General features: G+C 37.8%; 2 protein-coding genes across 2 annotated transcripts in view; one reads left to right on the top strand and one right to left on the bottom strand.

The window, feature by feature from the left end:
* LOC134747869 (23 kDa integral membrane protein-like) overlaps positions 1-22,266 on the top strand; it is a 48,804-nt gene that overhangs the window by 3,880 nt on the left and 22,658 nt on the right. The gene's annotated exons all lie outside the window — the stretch shown is intronic.
* On the bottom strand, positions 764-21,463 carry LOC134747802 (uncharacterized). Its single transcript, XM_063682441.1, has 5 exons — positions 21,274-21,463; positions 10,046-10,145; positions 6,756-6,941; positions 5,262-5,415; positions 764-3,518 (listed from the first exon to the last, which is right to left on the bottom strand). The coding sequence occupies exons 2-5, from the start codon at positions 10,124-10,126 to the stop codon at positions 3,427-3,429; spliced, it is 513 nt and encodes a 170-aa protein (XP_063538511.1). The 5' UTR covers positions 10,127-10,145; positions 21,274-21,463; the 3' UTR covers positions 764-3,426.

Raw genomic sequence — 22,266 nt, 5'->3', positions numbered from 1 at the left:
AGATTCCAGTTGGTCAGATACAAAGTACTTTTCATATGAAGGCGCCTTTTTGACTAGATCAAAACAAATAAAAACACGTAAGTACGTTAGCTAGACATAATTGATTTTACTTTATAAAATTAAATACTCTGAAAAGTGTCTTCTGACCATTATTTCTCTATTTCTCTTATTTTCTTGCATATTTGTGCAAATTTGAACTAATGTTGTGTTATAAAATGAATATTATTATATCATACAGGTATCGACATTTAACGTAGCTACCAATCGCAATATTGGCTGAAATAATGTTGACATACAATATTATTGAAGTTTACAACAACTTTTAACACTTATATTAAAAACCTTAAGTGTATCGCCCCAACAGGATCCATATATTTTTAATAAGACTTAAACTAAGTACAATATTAATAAAAGCAATTATTTATTAAGTGTAATCTTGCATCCAGTCTTTCAAACACGCATAGAGTGCTTAATATTTATTATCATTATATTAATTTTCTTACAAGTTACCAAATATAATTCGCATATTTAGTGTGATCCCATCAGATAAATACACATTATAATCGTAATTGTTTACCCCGAAAAAATAACTAAATAAGTACTTCTCGAAATGGCCGTCTATAATATTAGATATATAATGAAATAAAACTATGAAAACGGATTATATCGCGTATATTGAATTTATAATACATCCCGACGTTTCGAACTCTTTACAGCGTTCGTGGTCAACGGGTGACATTATAAATTCAATATACGCGATATAATCCGTTTTCATAGTTTTATTTCATGAGTAACTATCGCGGTAACCGAAGACAATATTATTAGATATATAATTTATTTTACTTAACCTGTAATAAGCGCTTATCCTTTTTTTATTATCAGTACTTAATCATGTTCTCTTATTGTATTCATGTTGTTAATCATGATTTTATTTTCAAAAAAAAGTTACAAATGAGCTCAAGATAAGAGACCAGTCTAGATGGGATCATTTCCTTAACTTCCTAAGGCCGAAGGTCCTACATATAGTACTTCTTCAGTTAGTTAAAATTTAAATCATGTTCAATTGGAACAGTCGCTTTTGCTTTGTTTCGTTCAATTTTCAAACAACGCAAAATAAACTCTATTTCCTACACAATAGGTTAAAATTTCAATGGCAAATTTTAGATTTTTCATCTGTATGGTATGGCCTTAGGGGAATAAATATATACCTTTCAGAAAGGTTTATTGAAGCACTGCTACGGCTATATAGGTACCTACCGAATGTCATTTATTATTAACATCTATGAGGGCTATAAAAAATAGCTAAAAAAATATAAGTCGCTTAACTTCAAACTCGGGTTAATCCATTTGACCCTCTCAGCAAATATCTACCCTATTACCTTTTCTTAATACCAATAGCGCATAATCTGCCACATGTTTACCCGAGTTTGAAGCTAAGCGACTCGTATGTCAAAATCATTCTGTGAAAGTTACACTAGAATGCCGCTTACGAAATGCCATTCTTCCATAGACATAGTATAGTAGTTATAGACATGAAACCGAGCGACCAGGGGTAAGAGAAAGACATATTCATGTATTGACAGGTTAATGTATGGCAGCATAATCCTTTTTCTCTTTCACCTATAAATTTCAGTATTTCGCCATCGCCTCCTACCTATGCTGCCATAACCCGACCATGAAAAAAAACCCGGTCGGTGATAAGGACAAAGCATGGCACTATTTTCTCTTTCCTCTTATAGGAATCGCAATAAGACTATCTTTCTCTATCAAAGAGTGTCAGGCCCTTGCATTCTTCTAATACTTTTTGAAAGGTATTTGGTCTGTTCTGGTAATATTTCATTGCTTGTCTAACAAAGTGTCAGTGCATTTCGAACTATATTGTCGAGCTGTACGCATTTGACTGAGGTAGCCGCCATACAAGGCAAAAACATTTCGTAAGCGACAATGTCGTGGAAGGCCTCAAAATTGGCTTTCGTTTCCTACACACAATCATCGAAAAGAGGCACATTTAGCACTATCGGAGATAATATATATAATAAAATTATTTTGAAATTAATACTGGCGTTTGCCACATATAATATACTAGCGACCCGCCCCGACTTTGCACGGGTAGTTCAACTAATTTACACAAAACCTTTACAAATTATATATATATAAACCTTCCTCTTAAATCACTCTGTCTATTAAAAAAACCACATCAAAATCCGTTGCGTAGTTTTAAAGATCTAAGCATACATAGGGACAGGCAGCGGAAAGCGACTTTGTTTTATACTATGTGTGATAGTGATTATTTATCTATGTATAACTATTTATTTCGTTATAAAACTGCACATTGTTCCAGATATTCTTCATTTCTTTTTAAAGGCTATGGCATAAAAACTTATTTTTTACAGAATTATTAGTGTATAAATTACCGGTGGGCAAACTTATAACATCGTCAAAAATGCAATGGGAATGAACATACCCGTATGTATTGTAAATATTAAACAATTGTAAACTATGGCAAAATAGTCAGTTTACATTTCAGGGTGTATTATACCTACACAAACCGACTTAGTCCCACAGTAATCATTCTATATATTATATAATATACATTATACATGACATAATACATTTATAGATATTATGTAAATACTTATAAATAGAAAACTTCCATAACTCAGGAACGATCATTTGTAACAAACAAAAATGAATGCTCTTACCAGGATTCGAACCCGGCACCTCCTGCTCCGTAGGCAGGGTCACTATCGGTTAGGCTAGGAGGCCTAAAAAATACATAAAATTACGCTTTACAATACGAGCATATAATAATATAATAGATTATCGTTTTTACATCTCCATGAGTGAAGGTGCTATTAATAGCCAAGTTTTTTTAGTTAATAATATGAACAGGTCATTGGCGTATACACAGGTAATATATATAATAAAACCTATAAATTATGCCGGACAAACAAACATTTCTAATAATACCCAGTATCTTAAGACAGATTTTGACAAATCTGGTTCATCATTAGGTTCGTCCTTCGAAAGTAAACGCTTGTACCTATCTAAATATCTCTGTCCTATACACGGTGGCTAAAAAATAAGTGCATTCCCGTTGCCAGGGAGGTTTTGGGATTATACTGAGCAACTTTTACTATGGGACCAACCCCGAAATCGCGAAAAAAATTTGGCTGTTTCATACATTTTGGCTGGTCCATTTTCTATGGGAGGGTAAATTTTTTTTTCGCGATTTTGTGGTTGGTCCCATAGTAAAAGTTGCTCGATATAATCCCAAAACCTCCCTGGCAACGGGAATGCACTTATTTTTTAGCCATCGTGTATAAAGAAAGTGGTCAGCGTTGAATTAGGTAAGACACGGGAAGTTCTACGGACGCCCCGCCACCAAGTTGTGTATAAAGTAAGTTATACCTTCACATGTGTGGTCTAATAAGCTTTGTTAGGTCCTTCCATGTCGTCCGCGCTGCGCAGCATCAGGTAGTAGCTGTGGACGCACAGGATGGAGTACGCCAGAAATCCTGCCAATAAAATACTTATATTGTTAATGTCCAAAATTCAACTAGGGAACAAATCGAATTATTCTATGAAATATTTTATGATATTCAATTATTCAGTTCTATTTCAGTTTATGTCCAAAATTGTTAATAGTTGCTGTTTTCTGAAATATTTTTTTTTTTACTGCACCCACGTTCGAGAATATCTGTTAGTATAGGCCACGTGCGAGGGTATAGTAATTTAAATTGTATTTTTTCTGATTTACTCGTAATGCATGTTAATTGTACAATGTAATATTGAATAATAAACTATCTTTTTAATACAGTTGCGCAAAAAGTGCTACTTTTCGTAACTGTTTAGCGTGCGGAAAGTTGGTTTTCGCGAACTAGTGCTTTTTACTTTTCCAATTTTTTAAAATTTTTATTTGTTTCAATTCATGACTACTTATTGATGAGTGTTAATATTAGTTTCCTTTAAACGTCGTAATAAACATAAAAACCTACTGTTAATGCAAGAATACGAAAAATATGCATATTTCATATTTTATTACTTACCTCTTCATCATTATAAGTATTATAACACATTTATTTTTTAATGTTGAAAAACCGTTCTTAATAAGTTGTCTGAATGGAACGGAACGCCTGTCAAAGAAGAGGCGTATTTTCTTACTACAAGAATGTTTTAAGTTTCCAAAGGCAACATTCGATATTGTTTTTATAAATATACGATACACAAATAATCGTAAATAACGATATTTAGGTAATAATAGTACAATGTTTTATTATTTACAATTGTTTCTGTCTTATAGAACATTCATTTGAAAAAAAAAACTCATTGAAGTGGGTTCAATGATAATAACAAAATCTATTCTAGTCGAATAAAAGCTAGAAAAACCCCTCTTCATAATGTCAATGTCAATGATGTCACAGAATTAATAATATAAAAGTTTCGAATTCCATTCCTTACTTGTTGCTTTTCTTATTTTTTCGCAACTGTATTAAAAAACGTCGTTCGATATGTCATTCTTCACTCGTCCCGAGTCTTGCCACGAGCCGTAGGCGATATCTCGGTACTCGTGAAGTAATGACATACTTTCTGCACTAGCATCGAAATGTACTATTATCGTTGCCCTACAGTTGATTGGTCCTTCACTTGATCTCACCTTACAAACACCAAATGCTAGCGATCGGAGTTAAATATTCTGATATTTAACAGATCTTTGACAGAGTTTGAAATGTAGACTAAATTTTGTACAGATTGGTAGATAAGTGTCAGCTCAACACTAGAAGACCAGCACAGCCTGCAAAAAGGTGAGGAACACATCGGAACTCGAGGCGCTGAGGACGCGCATCACCGCCGTTATGACGATGTTATGATGTAGGTAAAGCAGAGCACACACGTAATAATATCAGAGAATTTTTTGAAGATATATAATATCTCTTTTGTGATACATGTGATCGTAAATTGATTGTAATTGTATTTAATATTGTGCATGGCAGATTTTATTTAAATGTAAAATAATTAATTAATTATTTGGCACATATGTAAATAATAATATGTATAATTTTAGATTAAATAAGTATGTTTCCCTATGTGGAACTATGTTGCCGTGCCCTAACAGGGCGTCACATGAACAGCTTATATTTAAGAACACCTGTACCTGCTATGTGATATGCAATAAATGATTTCAATTTCAATTTCACGTACAGTATGCACATGATGTGGTAAATAAGTATGAACTATAGTGAACGCTATTAGACACTCACCAAAGACGAGCACAGCCTGCAAAAAGGCGAGGAACACATCAGAGCCCGAGCCGCTCAGGCCGCGCATCGCCGCCGTTATGATGATGTAAAGCAGAGCACACACGTACAGTATACACATGATGTACACATATGCGCGGAGGATCGTGATATGACGCTGGAAAAGATAAATAATAAATAAGTTTTTGTTAAACATTTCGATTTGATCAAGCTTTTATCGGTAATTTTCTTTCAACAGGTTCTTTCAATCGGTATCAGCCTATTGAACGAACATTTTTTTTTTTTTTTTTTTTTTTTTATGTGATGTTCAGCAAACGAGCAGACGAGCCGCCTGATGGGAAGCAGTCATCGTCGCCCATGGACGTAAGCAACATCACAGGAGCCACTTAAGCATTGCCGACCCTTGAGAACCCTAAATACCCGCTTCTTGAAGAATCCCATGTCGTAGCACAAAGGAAATACCTCAGGAGGCAACTCATTCCACATTCTGCACGTTCTGGGAAGAAACGAGCGGGATGCCCGCTTATTCATGGTGTGCCATGTGTCTAAAAAGTGAGGATGAGCTTTGCTCCTTTGGCGGGAGGTGCGGTGATAGAAACGAGACGATGGCACCAGATCAAAAAGTTCTTCGGAACATTCCCCATTGTACAGACGGTAGAACATGCAAAGAGAGCCAACGTCTCTCCGAAGACTAAGAGGTTCTAAGCCGTCAGTAAGTTCGGAACCTACATGTCAAACCCATGGTATAATAATATACTCCGCCTGGTACTCTCTTCCGAGACTCGCGAACCACAACCCTACACACAAGCCTACGTCATCGTGAACCTTTTAACAGCACGATGACGTAGGCTTGTGTCAGTTACGTGGTTCGCGAGTCTCGGAAGAGAGTACCTTGTTTTAATATACCATGGTCAAACCTCAATACATTTACTGCGATCTTGTACCAGATGGTAGACGATATTAGCGTTATTCATAAACGTGTGTCAAATCTAATCCAACAAACCGGTTGGTAATCCTTTGTCGCTATCCGACTATTTGACATTTCCGTTTGTTAGAAAGAGACTAAATTTAACAGAGGTTTGTAAGTGGTTGCAAAATTTTATGAAAATGGGGGTATATTTATGTACGTATATACTATAAGGCACCTTCGTCACAACATATAACAGCGGCAGCGCTAACAAAACAAGCACTGTGGCCAACATCTATAGCGACCCGGTACCAGATGCAGTAGAGATGGTCGCCTTCCTTACCTTACACACATCTGACACATTAGCGTATAACAAGGCTAGCGCCAGCAGCACGTGCACTGTGGTCAACATCTACAACGACCCAGTACCATTTGCAGTAGTGAGTAGAGATGGTCTCCTTCGTTACCTTATACAAGACCAAAGCCAGTAGGACGTGCACTGTGGTCAGCATACCACCCGGCATAGCATAGCGACCCGGACCCAGGTGCAGTAAGAGTTCTCAGTAGAGAAGGTAAGGAAGGATCCGTACCTTATACACAGCGTATAACAAGGCCAACGCCAGTAGCACGTGCACCGTGGTCAGCACGGCCGCGCCTATAGCGATCCGGTACCAGATGGAGTAGATGTGGTCGCCCTCGTCCTCGATGGTGCCGACGTACGAGCCAGCGTCGTGCGCCATTAGCGAGGTCACAATTAAGAGGCAGCCTGAGGCGATCTGGAAAAGAAATAAATCGTTGAAAAATGAAAATAAGTTTTTTGTCAAAAATGTATTTTTTGATACAAGTTTTTATCGCTCCATGACTGTGCTTTTCTTTCGACAGGCAAGAAATACTCATCGAGACAATTCTAACAAACCCAAGCTTGTTGTTTTATCACAGATATCCTATGGCCGCCGCCTAGCCACTGTGTCCATCATCAGATCAGCTCGATGGGACCATTTATGGGTTTAAATTTGCACACAGAAAGCTGAAATACTTCACATAATTATATTGCACCGGCGAATCAGTATAATGAGAAAAAAACTACCAATAAAAATAACAACGAATATACTCAGGTTTAACTGATCTTATTGTGAATGTAGAGACCTAATAAAAACATCTACCACAAAAAACTTGTAGTTCCAAGTAAGCGCTGTTGCATAAATATAGTTATAAAACCTGTTGCTTTACTGATCTTGACAATAAGGAGTTTTTATTGAAGGGCATCGCAAGGTCTTGCAAGAATTGTGCCATTTACTCTTTATTATAAAAAGCTTTCACTTTATTTGGGATTTTTTGAATCTCGCAATCCGAACGTCACTGGGTCAAACAACATCAAAAACTTCAATGAATAATGCATACTTAACTTCCAATGACTGTGCTTACACATAAAGGAAATCGTTTCTAAGCAGAACAATGATAAGTATAAGATGTACCTATACAATTAATTCCTACAACTATTTATTATCCTTATATTTCTTATCAATTATCATCCTTATATTTTGCGTACTTTTTATTAGGGTTCCGTACCCAAAGGGTAAAAACGGGACCCTATTACTATCCCGCTGTCCGTCTGTCTGTCACCAGGCTGTATCTCATGAACCGAGATAGCTAGGCAGTTGAAATTTTCACAGATGATGTATTTCTGTTGCCGCTATAACAACAAATACTAAAAAGTACGGAACCCTCGGTGCGCGAGTCCGACTCGCACATGGCCGGTTTTTAGTGGTCCGTAATAGCAAACTTAGGTACTTCTCGGAATACTTATGACATCACATCACTGTCTGACCTCCCAGGCTTTTTTTGCATGAATCTTGCATGAATGTTACTATACTATAAATATAAAGAATGGTTTCGAGCACTCTGGAAAAAGGATCAAATACAGAAGACGGTATTTAATTATGAAGGCTTAGCACGAGAGCGCCGCGAGCGAGATACTTTTCTAACTATATATATTAATTAGAATTAGTCTATCTCGCGCGTGAGATACTATCGCTGTATACTCATGCTAAGCACCACATACGTTTTGAGCAAAGTCAAGATTTCTTCTCCGATCCTAGCCGCTTTGTATCTAGGTATGTTATACTTGTTATAGGCATTTGAGTACGTTGAAAAGATAGATGTCTGAATTGTGTGACTGTTGTTACAAAACTGTTATTCCGTATGTGCAAGTATGCGTATGTATAAGTGTGTCCAGTATGTCGTTGTCGAGTGATTGCTATTTAAATATGTATGCATGAACTGAATGATATCGACTATGTCTGAAATAAATTGTTACGAGTATTCATTGTCGAGTAACAACTCGACATACCTAATTGAACAGAATACTTAAAAAGGATGACTCAGTCGCTATTTATTGATGGGTTGAAGGCAAAGGGCGATTTCAGAATTTCTAGGCTTTTCTTATTATGACTCATGATGTACAGTTTTACCTCCGTCTTTCAATGAACAGTAAAACGAATTTCTGTTGACGTGCAGGCGGTAAATGCGGCTTTATAGTTTGACATACCTAAGTATATCACACAAATTCAATTTTGCACTTTCAAGTCGAATAATACGTAACTCCAGGAGTTCCAGGACACGTAAAACCGCCGATATCAAACTACATAAAGATGGGGTCTTGAAATTGAAACCGAATGGTAAATGAGTAGAATCACAAGCAAAAATAAAATCGAGATAATTCTAAATTTAGATGCTGATACTGTTATTATGTGGTCACTGGTCACTCTCTACGATTCAATACCTGTAGCATAAAATACTCTATACTTTTAATCGACTACTTTGCCAAGGGGAAAACTATATCGAGCATACTATTCATCACTTTTGGATCAGTTTACAGGCGGCAATAGCTGAAAAACGTCCAGGTTTGTCAAAATTGTCGAAGTTACAATTTGAACTTCTTCCATACCCTGCTTTTTCACTAGATTTGGCTCCGTCGGACTATCAACTCTTCCTGAAACTCGAAAAATTTCTCTCAGGGCGAAAGTCTAATGAGGAGGTTATACGGGAGGTCAATGCGTATTTCGAGGCCCTTGAAGAGACGTACTTCCGTGAAGGCATAGAGAAGTTGCAGATTCGTTGGGACAAGTGTGTAGAACTTCGGGGGGATTACGTAGAGGAATAAAATGGGGTCCCTTTGTTTGACATAATTATTGAAAGTCATAATGTAATGATTGTCATATTATCATTAGTCATAATTCTGAAACTATGGATGGTATAGAATATTATATAGTCTCCACGTCTGAAACCGTAAACTTTTCCGGATTTTCCTTAGGTTATCCTATGGTTAGGTTAAGTTAGGTTTGTTTAATGGCAATTCTGAAAAGTTACGTGTTTCTGAGAAAAACCAAATTATGACTAACGAAAATGTGGACAAATAATACATTATGACTTAAAACTATATGGGAAACAATAGAAAACCAAAGAAAATAAATACATTTGCAATATGATTATTTTTTCATATCAAACCAAGTCACTTGTCAAACAACCCTCGTATTTTATACATACGAAAGCCCAATTCGGGGAAAAAAATGTATGCAAATTATCCGCTGTTACGAAAATACCATCTGCTTTTGTAACGCTTGTGCTTGCTGTGCGCTTATCATGTACAGATAGGGAACTCTATCCACCAAATTTAACGAAACTCTAACGAAAAGGAAATTGACAACAAAATAAAAATCATTATATAATCTGTGCCCATATATTTTATAGGAAATCACGTTCTCCCTCTAACTAATGCATGAGTCGCATGACACGTTCCCTATCTCGCTCACTAGATGTGCTGTGCCTTACGAACACTTGAGTGAAACACCACCGCCTGTAGGAAAATGTTAGAACTCACCAAATGCATGGCGCCGACGACTCTAGCGCCGCTCTCCAGGCCCATGCACCAGCAGAAGGACGTGATGTGCGGGAGACCCATGCTCTCGACTTTGTGCTCCCTGGAACACAACAACACCATTATCAGTTTTTAGGGTTCCGTACCCAAAGGGTAAAAACGGGACCCTGTTACTAAGACTCCGCTGTCCGTCTGTCCATCTGTCTGTCTGTCACCAGGCTGTATCTCATGAACCGTGATAGCTAGACAGTTGATATTTTCACAGATGATGTATTTCTGTTGTCGCTACAACAACAAATATTAAAAAGTACGGAACCCTCGGTGCGCGAATCCGACTCGCACTTGGCCGGTTTTTTTTTTGTTGCGGGCACTAGGTACTTAGGTATAGGATATTTCGTCAGGTGACAAAGAAAACTCACTAATCACAAGTTAGTTGACATTTATAGTCATTTTAGTGTTTAGGATGTAAGAACAATGATTCATAATAGTTTTTGAGAAACTAAACTCACTGCCTAGCGTCCGCGGCCATTGTCGAAGATGCACTGAAATGCATCTGCATCTGGACAATTATCTGACATATTACCTACATACCTACAAATTATAAACGGCTGCACAAAAAGACGCCCTTCGCTCGATCTATCTTGTCTTGACTAAGGTTAAGTTACAAGCGGATTGCTTACTATAGGCACAGAATAAGTAATAGTATTATCATACTATAGGTTTACTCTAACGAGGCGAGGGAAAATCGTGTAAGAAAAAAAAACAACCCCCCCCCCCTCCCTTTTTCATTAGCGGGCGCCATTTTCAAAATTAATATAGCCTATGTCACTAACACAATTCTGACGAATTCAACCACATCTCGAATGGGTTATATAAATTTTTTAAATGGCGCCCGCTAATGAAAAAGGGAGGGGGAATGTTTTTTTTTTCTTACTATAGCAATATGGGTATCAAATGAAAGCTAGTGAAAAGACCATTTCAAAAATATATGTATTTACTGTATTTAGTCTGGTTTTTTGTTTGTTTTAATAATAGTTGCAGTTTAATGTAACAAAAAATTATACTTTTTTCAACTTGATGTACTTTTCTTATTTTTATTATATCTGGTTAATTATTTTAAACGTTATATAGAGGATATTCACAGTCACTTGGTTTGTATTTTGGAATGATCCATTCAGTCATTTTCAATTTAGAGCCGTTCAAAGTCAGCTGTGGATTGTGAAATTTTTGAACGTTTTCTAATAATTTGTTAGACGAAGTAGTGAAAATGTATGTTATATATTTGTGATCTACTCACAAAGCCCTTTCATTTGATACCCCACATGGTATGATTTAAAAAAAAGTAAAAAACTTTGTACTGCCGACTTTTTGACGTCACAGCAACTACCCCCACCACTTTCGCGCTTGTCATCTCATATATTTGTGTTCAGGACATCACACTGAATGCACTGATACCAAATATGTCCATATTTGCGACGACATGAGCGAAAAGTAACCTAAAGCCTGTTTCGCCAAGCCACAAAACGGGCCCACTAACTATCAGTCCGACGGACGATATCGGCCTGAAACTGTCAAATTTTTGTTCTAACTGACAGGCCGATATCGTCCGGCGGACTGATAGTCAGTGGGCCCCTAAGGGTTGAGAAAAAAACCCGTATACAAAAAGCTCTATGAGGAAAATACCTAAGTGTATGTTGGTGAATCTGGATCCATTGCATGCGTTTGTGCACAAGTATGTACGTCATTGAGCGGGTAAAAATAGATTAAAATCACCTTGCTGAAAAATATTTGTCCTTGGGGAAATTTTGGGGAAAACATCATCTTAGTCATAGGAATTTGTAATATAAACGCCAATAAACCACGGGAACGAAAAAACCCAAGCGTGTTACAAACAAAGCAATTATTCATTATTTTTATTATACAATAGTTCTTGTAGTAACGAAACGGCCAAGCCACATTATTTGACTAAGCTGTAGATTTGTGAAGTTAGAGTTAGAAGCTTGGCTCTACGATAACTTTTTGACAGTGCCAGCCTTATGGTTTCGTCTTGGCAACATTTTACATAAAAATGTTTTTGGTGGGATTACACTTCTTAAGGTGAAAAGTTTTGTGTTACACACGGGTGCAAATGTATTTTACTTCTCGTATGTTAATTTGTTGAAACTCTCGCTACGCTCAGGATTCTATTTTGAAACCACTCGCTTCGTTCGTGGTTCAACTATAGAATCCTTTCGCTTGCTCGTGTTTCAATTCCACACTCGCGGGTAAAATACAACTGCACCTTTGTATAACAAATAACTATTATTACTCGGCAACAAAGTTTGTTCACATGCCTTGACACGGTGATACCCTCGCACGTCGCAACGCTCAAGGTTCCACTCAATCTTTCGCTAGCTCGGGTCTCAATTTTGTCTCAATATTAGCACGTGGAGTAAGCAAAAACCACTTTACTCCCTTTCCCTTGTTAAACAAATAATTTATACCATCAAAATTTCAACATGTTTAATGGTGGTGACTGTATAAGTATAGGTGCCATCGCCCACACTGTCCATTGGTGGACCTTATTACAAAAGGTATAAGCTCTACCGATGAACAGTTAAGAGTGTTGAACTGTACAAAATGTACTGGAAAAACAGTTAGACGAAAAAGTTGCTCGAAAGGGTTGTGAATAGGTATAGGTACAGGTACTGCACGCACGGCTTTTTTCTTCGAACTTTGCCGGAAACACTGTGTTTAGATATTTCCCTTCAGTACCGAAAGCTACGGTCTTTAGACTTGGACCACACCACAGTTGCAACAATTAAGTACCGTTATAAGGGAGCCGCGTAGCTCAAGGTCACACATCTCGTTAATTGAGAACAAAGGGCCTACCGCGTACCACGTTCGACGTGCTGCCTCTGTCGCACTTGCAAATTCGTACGTAAGTGTGACAGGGAGGCAGCACGTCGAACGTGGTTCGCGGTAGGCCCTCAGGACAGAGGGCCTACATCACCCACCACCACAAGGACCACAAGTTGTGGTTACTGACGAGTCTGAGACCTGAGGGGGCCTACAAACACCGAAGTACGAAAATTGCGGGCATTTTTCTCTGTCACTTTAATTACGCCTTAATTAGAGTAAAAGAGAAAGATGCCCGCAAATTGCGAACTTCGGTCGCGGTACCACAACGGTAATCTACAGAAATGTTTTTCAATCTTTTTGACACGACGCTGTTGGCATTTTTTTTTGCGACGCCTACATAATGTAAGTACATAGTTACCGTCAACTGGAGTAACTGAGGACAAAGGGATATAGGCAATTTTTTACTATGAGAAGTTAGTTGAAAAAAAGACCCCACGACTGAGCACTGGGCCACAGCTCCATTTCGTAGAAATATTCTACTTCCTCGTTAGGGTGTGTTGATGTTGGCCAAATGTTGGCATATGTTTGATCAATATTTGTTTTTCATCCAATTAAAACTTTAAAACTGCGATCCTGATCCTGTCTGATGACTATTAATTCAGGCCATTCCTCCGCCGCCACCCTGAGTCAGCCATCCTGCTCTGATGCTAACTGTCCCTGTTCCCCATAGACCTAGCATTACATAGATGTGCTATACGCGTGCGCCCGTGAGGGACAGAACATACGCAATGCGACAAACGTTCCTGACAACATACCAAAAACAACCTACGTAATTTGTTCGGGTTCATTGTTACCCACCATAAAAACGGTGGGCAACAAAAAACTTCTACATCACTTAGGATTTTTTAGAAGTAGGCAGAAAGGAAACGTGAGACTATGACAAGGACAAACAATATCATAGTATCATAGGCTCGCAAAATCGTCCAACTCGTTGGGGGTTGTTGGCATAAAAATTTACAACAGCCTGAGCCGTGAAATAAAAGAGGCGGCTTCTTACGAGCTATTTGTTAAAAAGTTGAAAGCGTTTTTAATTGACAAAGCATTTTTCACGGTAAAAGAATTTTATACTGTTTAACATGAAATGATTCCCAGTGTATTTTATTGACATTTGTATTTTTGATTTTTAATGGTTTTTTATTTTTGACATTTGTATATATAACTATATTTTATTTTTTAATGTGCGATTTTGTTATTTAATTTAGGGTGTTGTGTATTTTTAATTCTATTTGTATTGTAATGACATGTCAAAGATAGATATATAACTCCGTAATAGATGGATACAGTCTAAGGAAAAAACGTGCCTCGAAAATCACGAAAATTTGATTCTCGATCAGATGGCGCCACTAGCTTTGGCCTACTCTCGTATAGAGGGCGTTGACGGTTTCGTTTGTTATTTCTAATTTTAACGCATATCAGTGAAAAAACATGGGTCAAAATCATATAAAAATAATTTATCCATATTTAAATACATTTTAACGTATTTTTATAAATCTTCATTTTTAGTTTTAAAGTATGTCGATACATGGCACTGAATTTACAGTGGTTACAAAATTTGCTATGACAGTACCGCTCTATCTTTTTATATCCTCTTTGGTGAAAGGTAAATTGCGGTTTACGATTTATGACGGACAACTGTCGGCGGCAGATCGTAAAATCGGGCATATCGAGATATTCCTAGGCATATCATGAAACGCCGCCCTTTCACGATCTGACTAAGAATAACCCAGGCATATCACGATCTGCCTAATAAAAGAGGCGGCAGATCGATCATACCAATTGCATTCGTTGATATTCCTAGCTTCATAGCGGGCACATCGTAAAATAACATGAAACGCCGGCATTTCGTGATCTGACTAGCGACAACTAGCCATATCGTGCAAACTTCAAGCTGAGATATTCCTAGGCATATCATGAAACGCCGCCATTTCATGATCTGACTAAGATTAACCCAGGCATATCACGATATGCCTTACAAAAGATGCGGCAGATCATAGGAGCAATGTATTCGTCGAAATTCCTAGCTTCATACCGGGCGCATCGTAAAATAATTGCATTTTTTACCAATGGTGGCGCTGCATTCTATGTGGCGCTGCGTCCGCCAGTGCTGCCAGATCGTACCCATTAGTGCAGAGCAAATTTTAAAAATCCAGACTTTGTGCGTAAATCGCGGCGCGACTTCGCGGAGATGACGTATGACTCCACACTCGCACAACTTCACGGCGATTAAGATGCGACGATCTTCCTAGGAATATCACACCTTGAAGTTTGCACGATATGGCTGGTGGTCGCTAGGCAGATCATGAAATTCCGGCGTTTCACGATCTGCCTAGGAATATCACGCCGTGAGGTTTGCACGTTATGGCTGGTAATCGCTAGGCAGATCACGAAATGCCGGCTTCATGATTTGCCTAGGAATATCACACCTTGAAGTTTGAACGATATGGCTAGTGGTCGCTAGGCAGATCATGAAATGCCGGCGTTTCATGATCTGCCTAGGAATATCACATCCTACTTATTTGATATGCCTAAACGTCGCCGGGCAAATCGTCAAACGTTGAGGTTTGAACGATATGGCCGGTAGTCGCTAGTCAGATCGTGAAATGGCGGCGTTTCATGATATGCCTAGGAATATCTCGATATGCCCGGTTTTACGATCTGCCGCCGACATTACCACCACCACCACTACTTACCAGATCTCGTTCAAACCAATTTTCGGTGGAAGTTTGCATGTTTGTTTACATCATATATTTTTTTCAGTTTTATCATTCTCTTATTTTAGAAGTTACAGGGGGGGGGGGACACTTTTTACCACTTTGGAAGTGTCTCGCGCATACTATTCAGTTTAGAAAAATATGATATTAGAAACCTCAATATCATTTTTGAAGACCTATCCATAGATACCCCAAACGTATGGGTTTGATGAAAAAAAAAACGTTCCAAGTATGGGGAGCCCCCAAAATTTATTGTTTTATTTTTTATTTTTGTATGAAAATCTTAATGCGGTTCACAGAATACATCTACTTACCAAGTTTCAACAGTATAGTTCTTATAGTTTCAGAGAAAAGTGGCTGTGACATACGGACGGACAGACAGACAGACATAACGAATCTATAAGGGTTCCGTTTTTTGCCATTTGGCTACGGAACCCTAAAAAAACGTACTGAGTCAGACCAAGAAAAGACTACAACGATTTTGATAACACACGCAGTGCAAGTGTTATTACAAGCTTTTTTATTATTTTATTATTATTTTTTAACTTGCAATGTACCTAGTATGTAAGTATGTATGTAAAATGTTTGTAAGGATCAAATCTTGCAAGTTAAATTTGACCCACTTGCCGGTTTCCGATGAAGCTGAAAATTTGCATACATATGTAAGTCGTGTGACAATGCAATATTATGGTACCATCGAGCTGATTTGATGATGGAGACAGGAGGTGGCCATAGGAACTCTGTGATAAAACAACGCAACCTAATTGTGTTTGGGGTTTTTAGAATTGTCTCGATGAGTATTAGTTGCCTGTGGAAAAAAAGTACAGTCAGCGATAAAAGCTTGTACCAAAAATGAAATTTTTGCCAAAAACTTATTTTAAACGTCAAACTTCTATGAAATTATGACGTACAAATAGAACTTGCACTGCGTATGCTATCAAAATCGTTGCAGACTTTACTTGGTCTAACTCTAATATCCTAATTATCCACTTTTGCACTGGAAACGATGATAAGATAAAACGAGTTTACTTTTAAATATTGTACAAACAGCAACACTAAACTGTCCACCGGTGGACCTTATTACAATAGGAATATGGTCCACCCATCGACAATTAACAGTGTGGCCGATGGTACAAAGTGTCTGTAAACAATTGAGAAACATTTGTTCTGTTGCAGTGTTGTTTTTAGGGTTCCGTACCCAAAGGGTAAAAACGGGACCCTATTACTAAGACTCCGCTGTCCGTCTGTCACCAGGCTGTATCTCATGAACCGTGATAGCTTAACAGTTGAAATGTTCACAGATGATGTATTTCTGTTGCCGCTATAACAACAAATACTAAAAACAATACACTCCTTTTTTGGGCAGTCGTGTAAAAAGTACGGAACACACTTGGCCGGTTTTTATTTTTGTTTTTTATGATTTTAATGTAAGTCTATAGGGGTTATGAAAGCGTAACTTCGATTGTATGGGAGCGGCTTTTTGGCGGATTTGGGGTTGGTTGGATGGGTCGTGTCTCTTAAATTTGTTTTCTGGTAATATATACCTAACAGCGAATAAACATGGAGAGACTTGTTGTTCAGGGACGGGTCAATGGCTGTAGGGCAAGAGGACATTCCCCAATGCGTTAGACGGATCAGATAAAAGCTCTTACCAACACCCCACTTAACACATGTGCCAGAGAAGCATCTGCCAGGGAGAACTGGCGTAGAATCGTTCGTCGTTCAACGTGACCACGACTGCTCTGCTAAGAGTATTTAGAAGGAGAAGAAGAAGAATAAACATTATGAATTAAGTCTTTGAGAAGATTTTTTTTATACCACGTTGATGGCAAACAAGCAAGCAATGGCAAGCATACGGCCCGCCTGAAGGTAAGCAGTCACCGTAGCCTATGGACGCCTGCAACACCAGAGATATTACATGCGCGTTGCCGACCCTTTAAAAACCTGATTAAATAAAAACTCATAATTATACACACACACATACTTTGCATTTGCACATTTCAACCAAAGATTCCAAACTGACCCATTCAACCCATTAACCTCAGTGATCCACAAGAATCCAACTCCAAACTTATACAATGCACTCTGTTACAAAGCTGTAAAGGACAGAATTTATTTGTCAGTTGAAATGTTTTGGACAATGTGTTTGTCTGCATTATAATTCAATTTAGTTGTTATGATGTGTATAGCCAAAATTACAATTATTTAGGAACACATTCCATTTGAAACTACCTACTTCATTTTCATTATCAAAAAGTACTAAGGCATTTAAATAAAATAAAAAACCGGCCAAGTGCGAGTCGGACTCGCGCACGAAGGGTTCCATACCATTATGCAAAAAACGGCAAATAAAAATAACGTTTGTTGTATGGGAGCCCCACTTAAATATTTATTTTATTCTGTTTTTAGTATTTGTTGTTATAGTGACAAAAGAAATAAATCATCTGTGAAAATTTCAACTATCTAGTTATCATGGTTCATGAGATACAGCCTGGTGACAGATGGACAGACAGACAGCGGAGTCTTAGTAATAGGGCCCCGTTTTTACCTTTTCGGTATGGAACCCTAAAAAACAGATTAATTTATTTATTCCACATATTTAAACAAGTTTACACTAAATAACAACAAAATAAACTAACAATTAAACTAAACTATACCTAATAAATAATAAATCATAAAGTAAACTTATAAATAAAAAATGGTCCCCAGGTCACCTTCATGCGTTATAGTACCCAGAAGGCTGGCAGCGTTACCTTTTTGGATAGCTAGGCATAAGCCTAGCCATGCCGACAACAAAACATTGCACATTGCAGAGGATAACCTCTGGCCGAGGTAGCTGTCAGCCCTCCGGTCACCTGAGGTGTCAACAAAGCGCTGGGAAATTAATTAAGATTAATTTTCATTTTAGTTTTAAATATATAGCATGAAAATAGTGGGCAGGTATTTGAGCTTGCAAAAGTAGGTAACTAACTAACCCAACGTTTTGTTGTCGGCCAATTACAATTTATTGCATGTATTTTCGAATGAGCTGTTATTTGAATTTTAGCCATAGGTATAGTAGAATGGTAAAATTGCGTTATAACCTTGTAAGGCCCAGGCTATATACAGGACATTTGATATAATAATGTTTTTTTGTCTGCATGCTTTTCTTTTTTATGTACTATGTTGTGGCGTCAAATAAATGTATTTTCTTTCTTTCTTTCTTTCTTTCTAATCCAGTGTCCTAAGAAAAGGCACATACATTAGCAGAGTTGGTAACTCTATTTATTTAAGTTAAATTAAATAGTTTGTGGAGTCATGCTTTTGCTGTATTCCAACATGATCTCTTCTTCTTCTTCTCTTCTTCCTCAGTGAGTATGCGCCCACTGTTGGGCATACGCCTCTCCAAAACTCCTCCAAGCAGCCCGATTTGCTGCTTCTCTCCTCCAGAGTGGGCCCGCAATCTTTTTAATATCATCCTCCCATCTTGTTGAAGGTCTGTGATCTGGTTCCAACATGATGCTATCATTTAACACCTACCCATGTTTTGGAAGTATTCTGGCAAATAGCATTAATTAATTATCTATTTGTATATGCTAAACAGTTCATTTTTTTTAAATTATTATTTTAAAATAGTTGTACAGCATAACAGTATGAAATATACAAAGTCACTGCAAAACTACAAACAAATTAAAAACAAAAACAGGTAAACTAATAATATTATATACAATTACCACCCTAAGATGCAACATACAATAAGCACATTCAAACTGTTGAAGGATGTCCAATCAATTACCAAATCTTCTCACAGAACCTCAACAATTCATCCCGCACTTCGCTCCACCTGCCAGCAAATAAATCACACTCGGGCGCTGATGCTAAGAGCGCATTCAGGAGAGGTAAAGGGCGAACAAGTGGGAATTTTCTGCGAGACACGGTTCGCGATATCGGGCCTACAAGTAGACCACGGTCCCGAGGCCGGAAGTTGATTCTGGTCGGCGTAGGGACAAAAAGACGCAGTAATTGCGCCACCAGTTCGGCACAGTCAGATTCACCTCGCAAGACGCAACAGGCTGTCGTAAGGAGCTTAAAATTTCGTCTTACCTCTAAAGAGTTCAAGCCTAATAGCCAGCAAGTATTTAGTTGGGTATAAAAACGGGTAATACCCAAATATTTTTTTATATAAGAACTGGAGAAATACTTTTTGTACCCTCTCCAAAAGCAAGACGTAGGATACCTCATGAGGATTCCAAACGATGGCAGTTGACTCAAGCTTGCTTCTGACTAGAGATGTGTATAGAAGCTTTATAGTACCCGACCTGGAAATCTCTTGCGTTCCTAATAATAAACCCTAACCTCTTATAACAATCACGAGCTAACAATATCATATGTTCATGGAAGTTGAGGTGGGTGTCAAGAATGATGCCAAGATCCCGAATAGTATTGACCCGGGATAATGGTTCCGATCCTAGATGATATTATTTGAATTTATTAACTGTGCCAGGTATCTATATATATGAAGTTTGTTTATTCGTTAAGGCCCACCCAGAACTCTTCAAAACATTTAAAGATATATACAACTTTCCTACAAGGTACCCAGATCGTCTCACTGGCCCTGGCCGTAAGACACACTTGTACAGCAATAACGCATACTGTAAGTCCATTGACATTTTTAATCGCCTGCATGATGATATTAAAGATCTGCCTATTAGTTTATTTAAGCGTAAACTTAAGAACTGGCTCATTCAAGAATGTTTTTACTCTGTTGAAGAATATTTCGATTACTTTAGACATCAAACTTGAGATTTTATGATATAATTAGTTATTGAATCTGTATTGTAGTTGACATATTGGTAATATAATTGTAATTTTGACATTTTAGTAATACGCTAGATTTAAGAGCACTAGAATATTAGTTGTAAGTACTCTAAATGCGTACCGTTGCATGCTTTCTTTTAATATTTAGGTACTTAAAATTTTGCATGCCTGTTTCTGGTGGAATGTGTGTGACCACGATATATTTTTTATAACATCTCTTGTACCACATTTTTAAGCAAAATAAAAAATATTCTATTCTATTCTATTCGTAGTAGAGTGGACAACGGGCTGTACTGAAAGTCATGACGGCACCCTTAGAGGCATTAAAGGTCAACTTATTTTGGCGACTCCATTGGTGCACTTTATCCACGTCCTCCTGGAGAGATACACAGTCGGATACCTCTTGCACACCGTAAATAACTTTGAGGTCATCAGCATAGAGCAAGCATCTGGCAGATTTAAGAACTGATGCAAGATCATTGATCATGATCCCAAAAAGCAATGGCCCAAGTATCGAACCCTGGCTGTCGCCAGAGCGCGTATATGTTTGTTTACCGATCTGGTAAAATTGTATTGAGACTAAACATGTTATCAAACTGTAAACATCTTTGTAAACATACAATTTATGGCAAATAAATAATGAATGAATCTCAACATAAACCAGAGTTCAAAAAAATGTCTCTAAAAATCTGATATCTGTTATTTATTCTCAATTCTTTGCGTGTGATGACAACAGTGAGATAACAACTTCCGGCCGTCTTAATAAAAATACTAGATTTACACAATCGATTGAATGCAAATAACATATTTTAAATTACTTACTTTTTCAAAAAATGAGGACTAAGCTCGTTCTTATCCAATTGTTTTATGTAAATATCACTTCAACAAAGCCTAGGTGAACACTTAGGCTTTATTAGTTTCTACTTTCACTATTTTTATTCACCCAAAATTCACGTAAACAAAAAACATACGGAGAACACGAACATTTAACTGCACCGCGAGTCGCGAGTTTTCTTTCGTTTCATCTTTTATTGACATGAACACCTTCCCGCCCCGATATTTTGGTATAGAGCGAAATAAAAGATAGACGTACGCCGTTGGGTAAAAGAGAAACAAGAAACAAATCGTGAAATCTTAATGACGTCAGCTTGATAACGCGTGACGTGCGATGCGTTTTGTTTACTAAATGCGTTTCGTTTAGAGATGTGTCAACTCGGTTGCCAACCCGGTTCAAACCGAGTTAAGCCCAACTCGAGCCGACCCGGTTTGTTAGTTCGCCAGCAAACGGAACGCAGCCTATGCAAACGGTCCAACATACAGATCGATCCAGTATATACAAGTAGTTATAGACGCGCCACCGAGCGACCGGGGGTAAAAAAAAGAATGTTCATATAAAATTTGGGCCGCATAGCCTCGCCTCCTACCTATGATGCCACCCGGTCGGTGATAAGGACAAAGCATGGCACTATTTTCTCTTTCCTCTTATAGGAATCGCAATAAGACTAGCTTTCTCTATCAACGAGTGTCAGGCCCTTGATTTCGGTATTTCGCCATCGCCTCCTAATCCTCCTATTCTACCTATGATGCCACCCGGTCGGTGATAAGGACAATAAGACTATCTTTCTCTATCAAAGAGTGTCAGATATGGTTGTAATGAAATAATCTTAACTAGCACACGTTAGCTGCTAGCTCCCTATCCAGACGGTTCTGTGACTCCGCTCTCACGATAAAGAGGCACATGAGTAGGTACGAAATATAGAATCATTTTATAGAATAGAATATGCGGTTTCGGTAAAGAAAAACATCGTTAGGAAA

The sequence above is a fragment of the Cydia strobilella genome, chromosome 15, assembly GCF_947568885.1.
Source record: "Cydia strobilella chromosome 15, ilCydStro3.1, whole genome shotgun sequence".
Taxonomy (NCBI): Eukaryota; Metazoa; Arthropoda; class Insecta; order Lepidoptera; family Tortricidae; genus Cydia; species Cydia strobilella.
The sequence above is the reverse complement of the archived record's forward strand: the minus strand, read 5'-3'. Positions and strand labels throughout refer to the sequence as shown.

Excerpts from the sequence above, each read along its gene's own strand:
- LOC134747802 (XM_063682441.1), bottom strand. The coding sequence starts at position 10,126 with ATGGGTCTCCCGCACATCACGTCCTTCTGCTGGTGCATGGGCCTGGAG. Across the intron at positions 6,942-10,045 it reads TCGTCGGCGCCATGCATTTG|ATCGCCTCAGGCTGCCTCTT; the intron begins GTGAGTTCTAAC and ends TTTCTTTTCCAG. Across the intron at positions 3,519-5,261 it reads GCAGGCTGTGCTCGTCTTTG|GATTTCTGGCGTACTCCATC; the intron begins GTGAGTGTCTAA and ends TTTTATTGGCAG.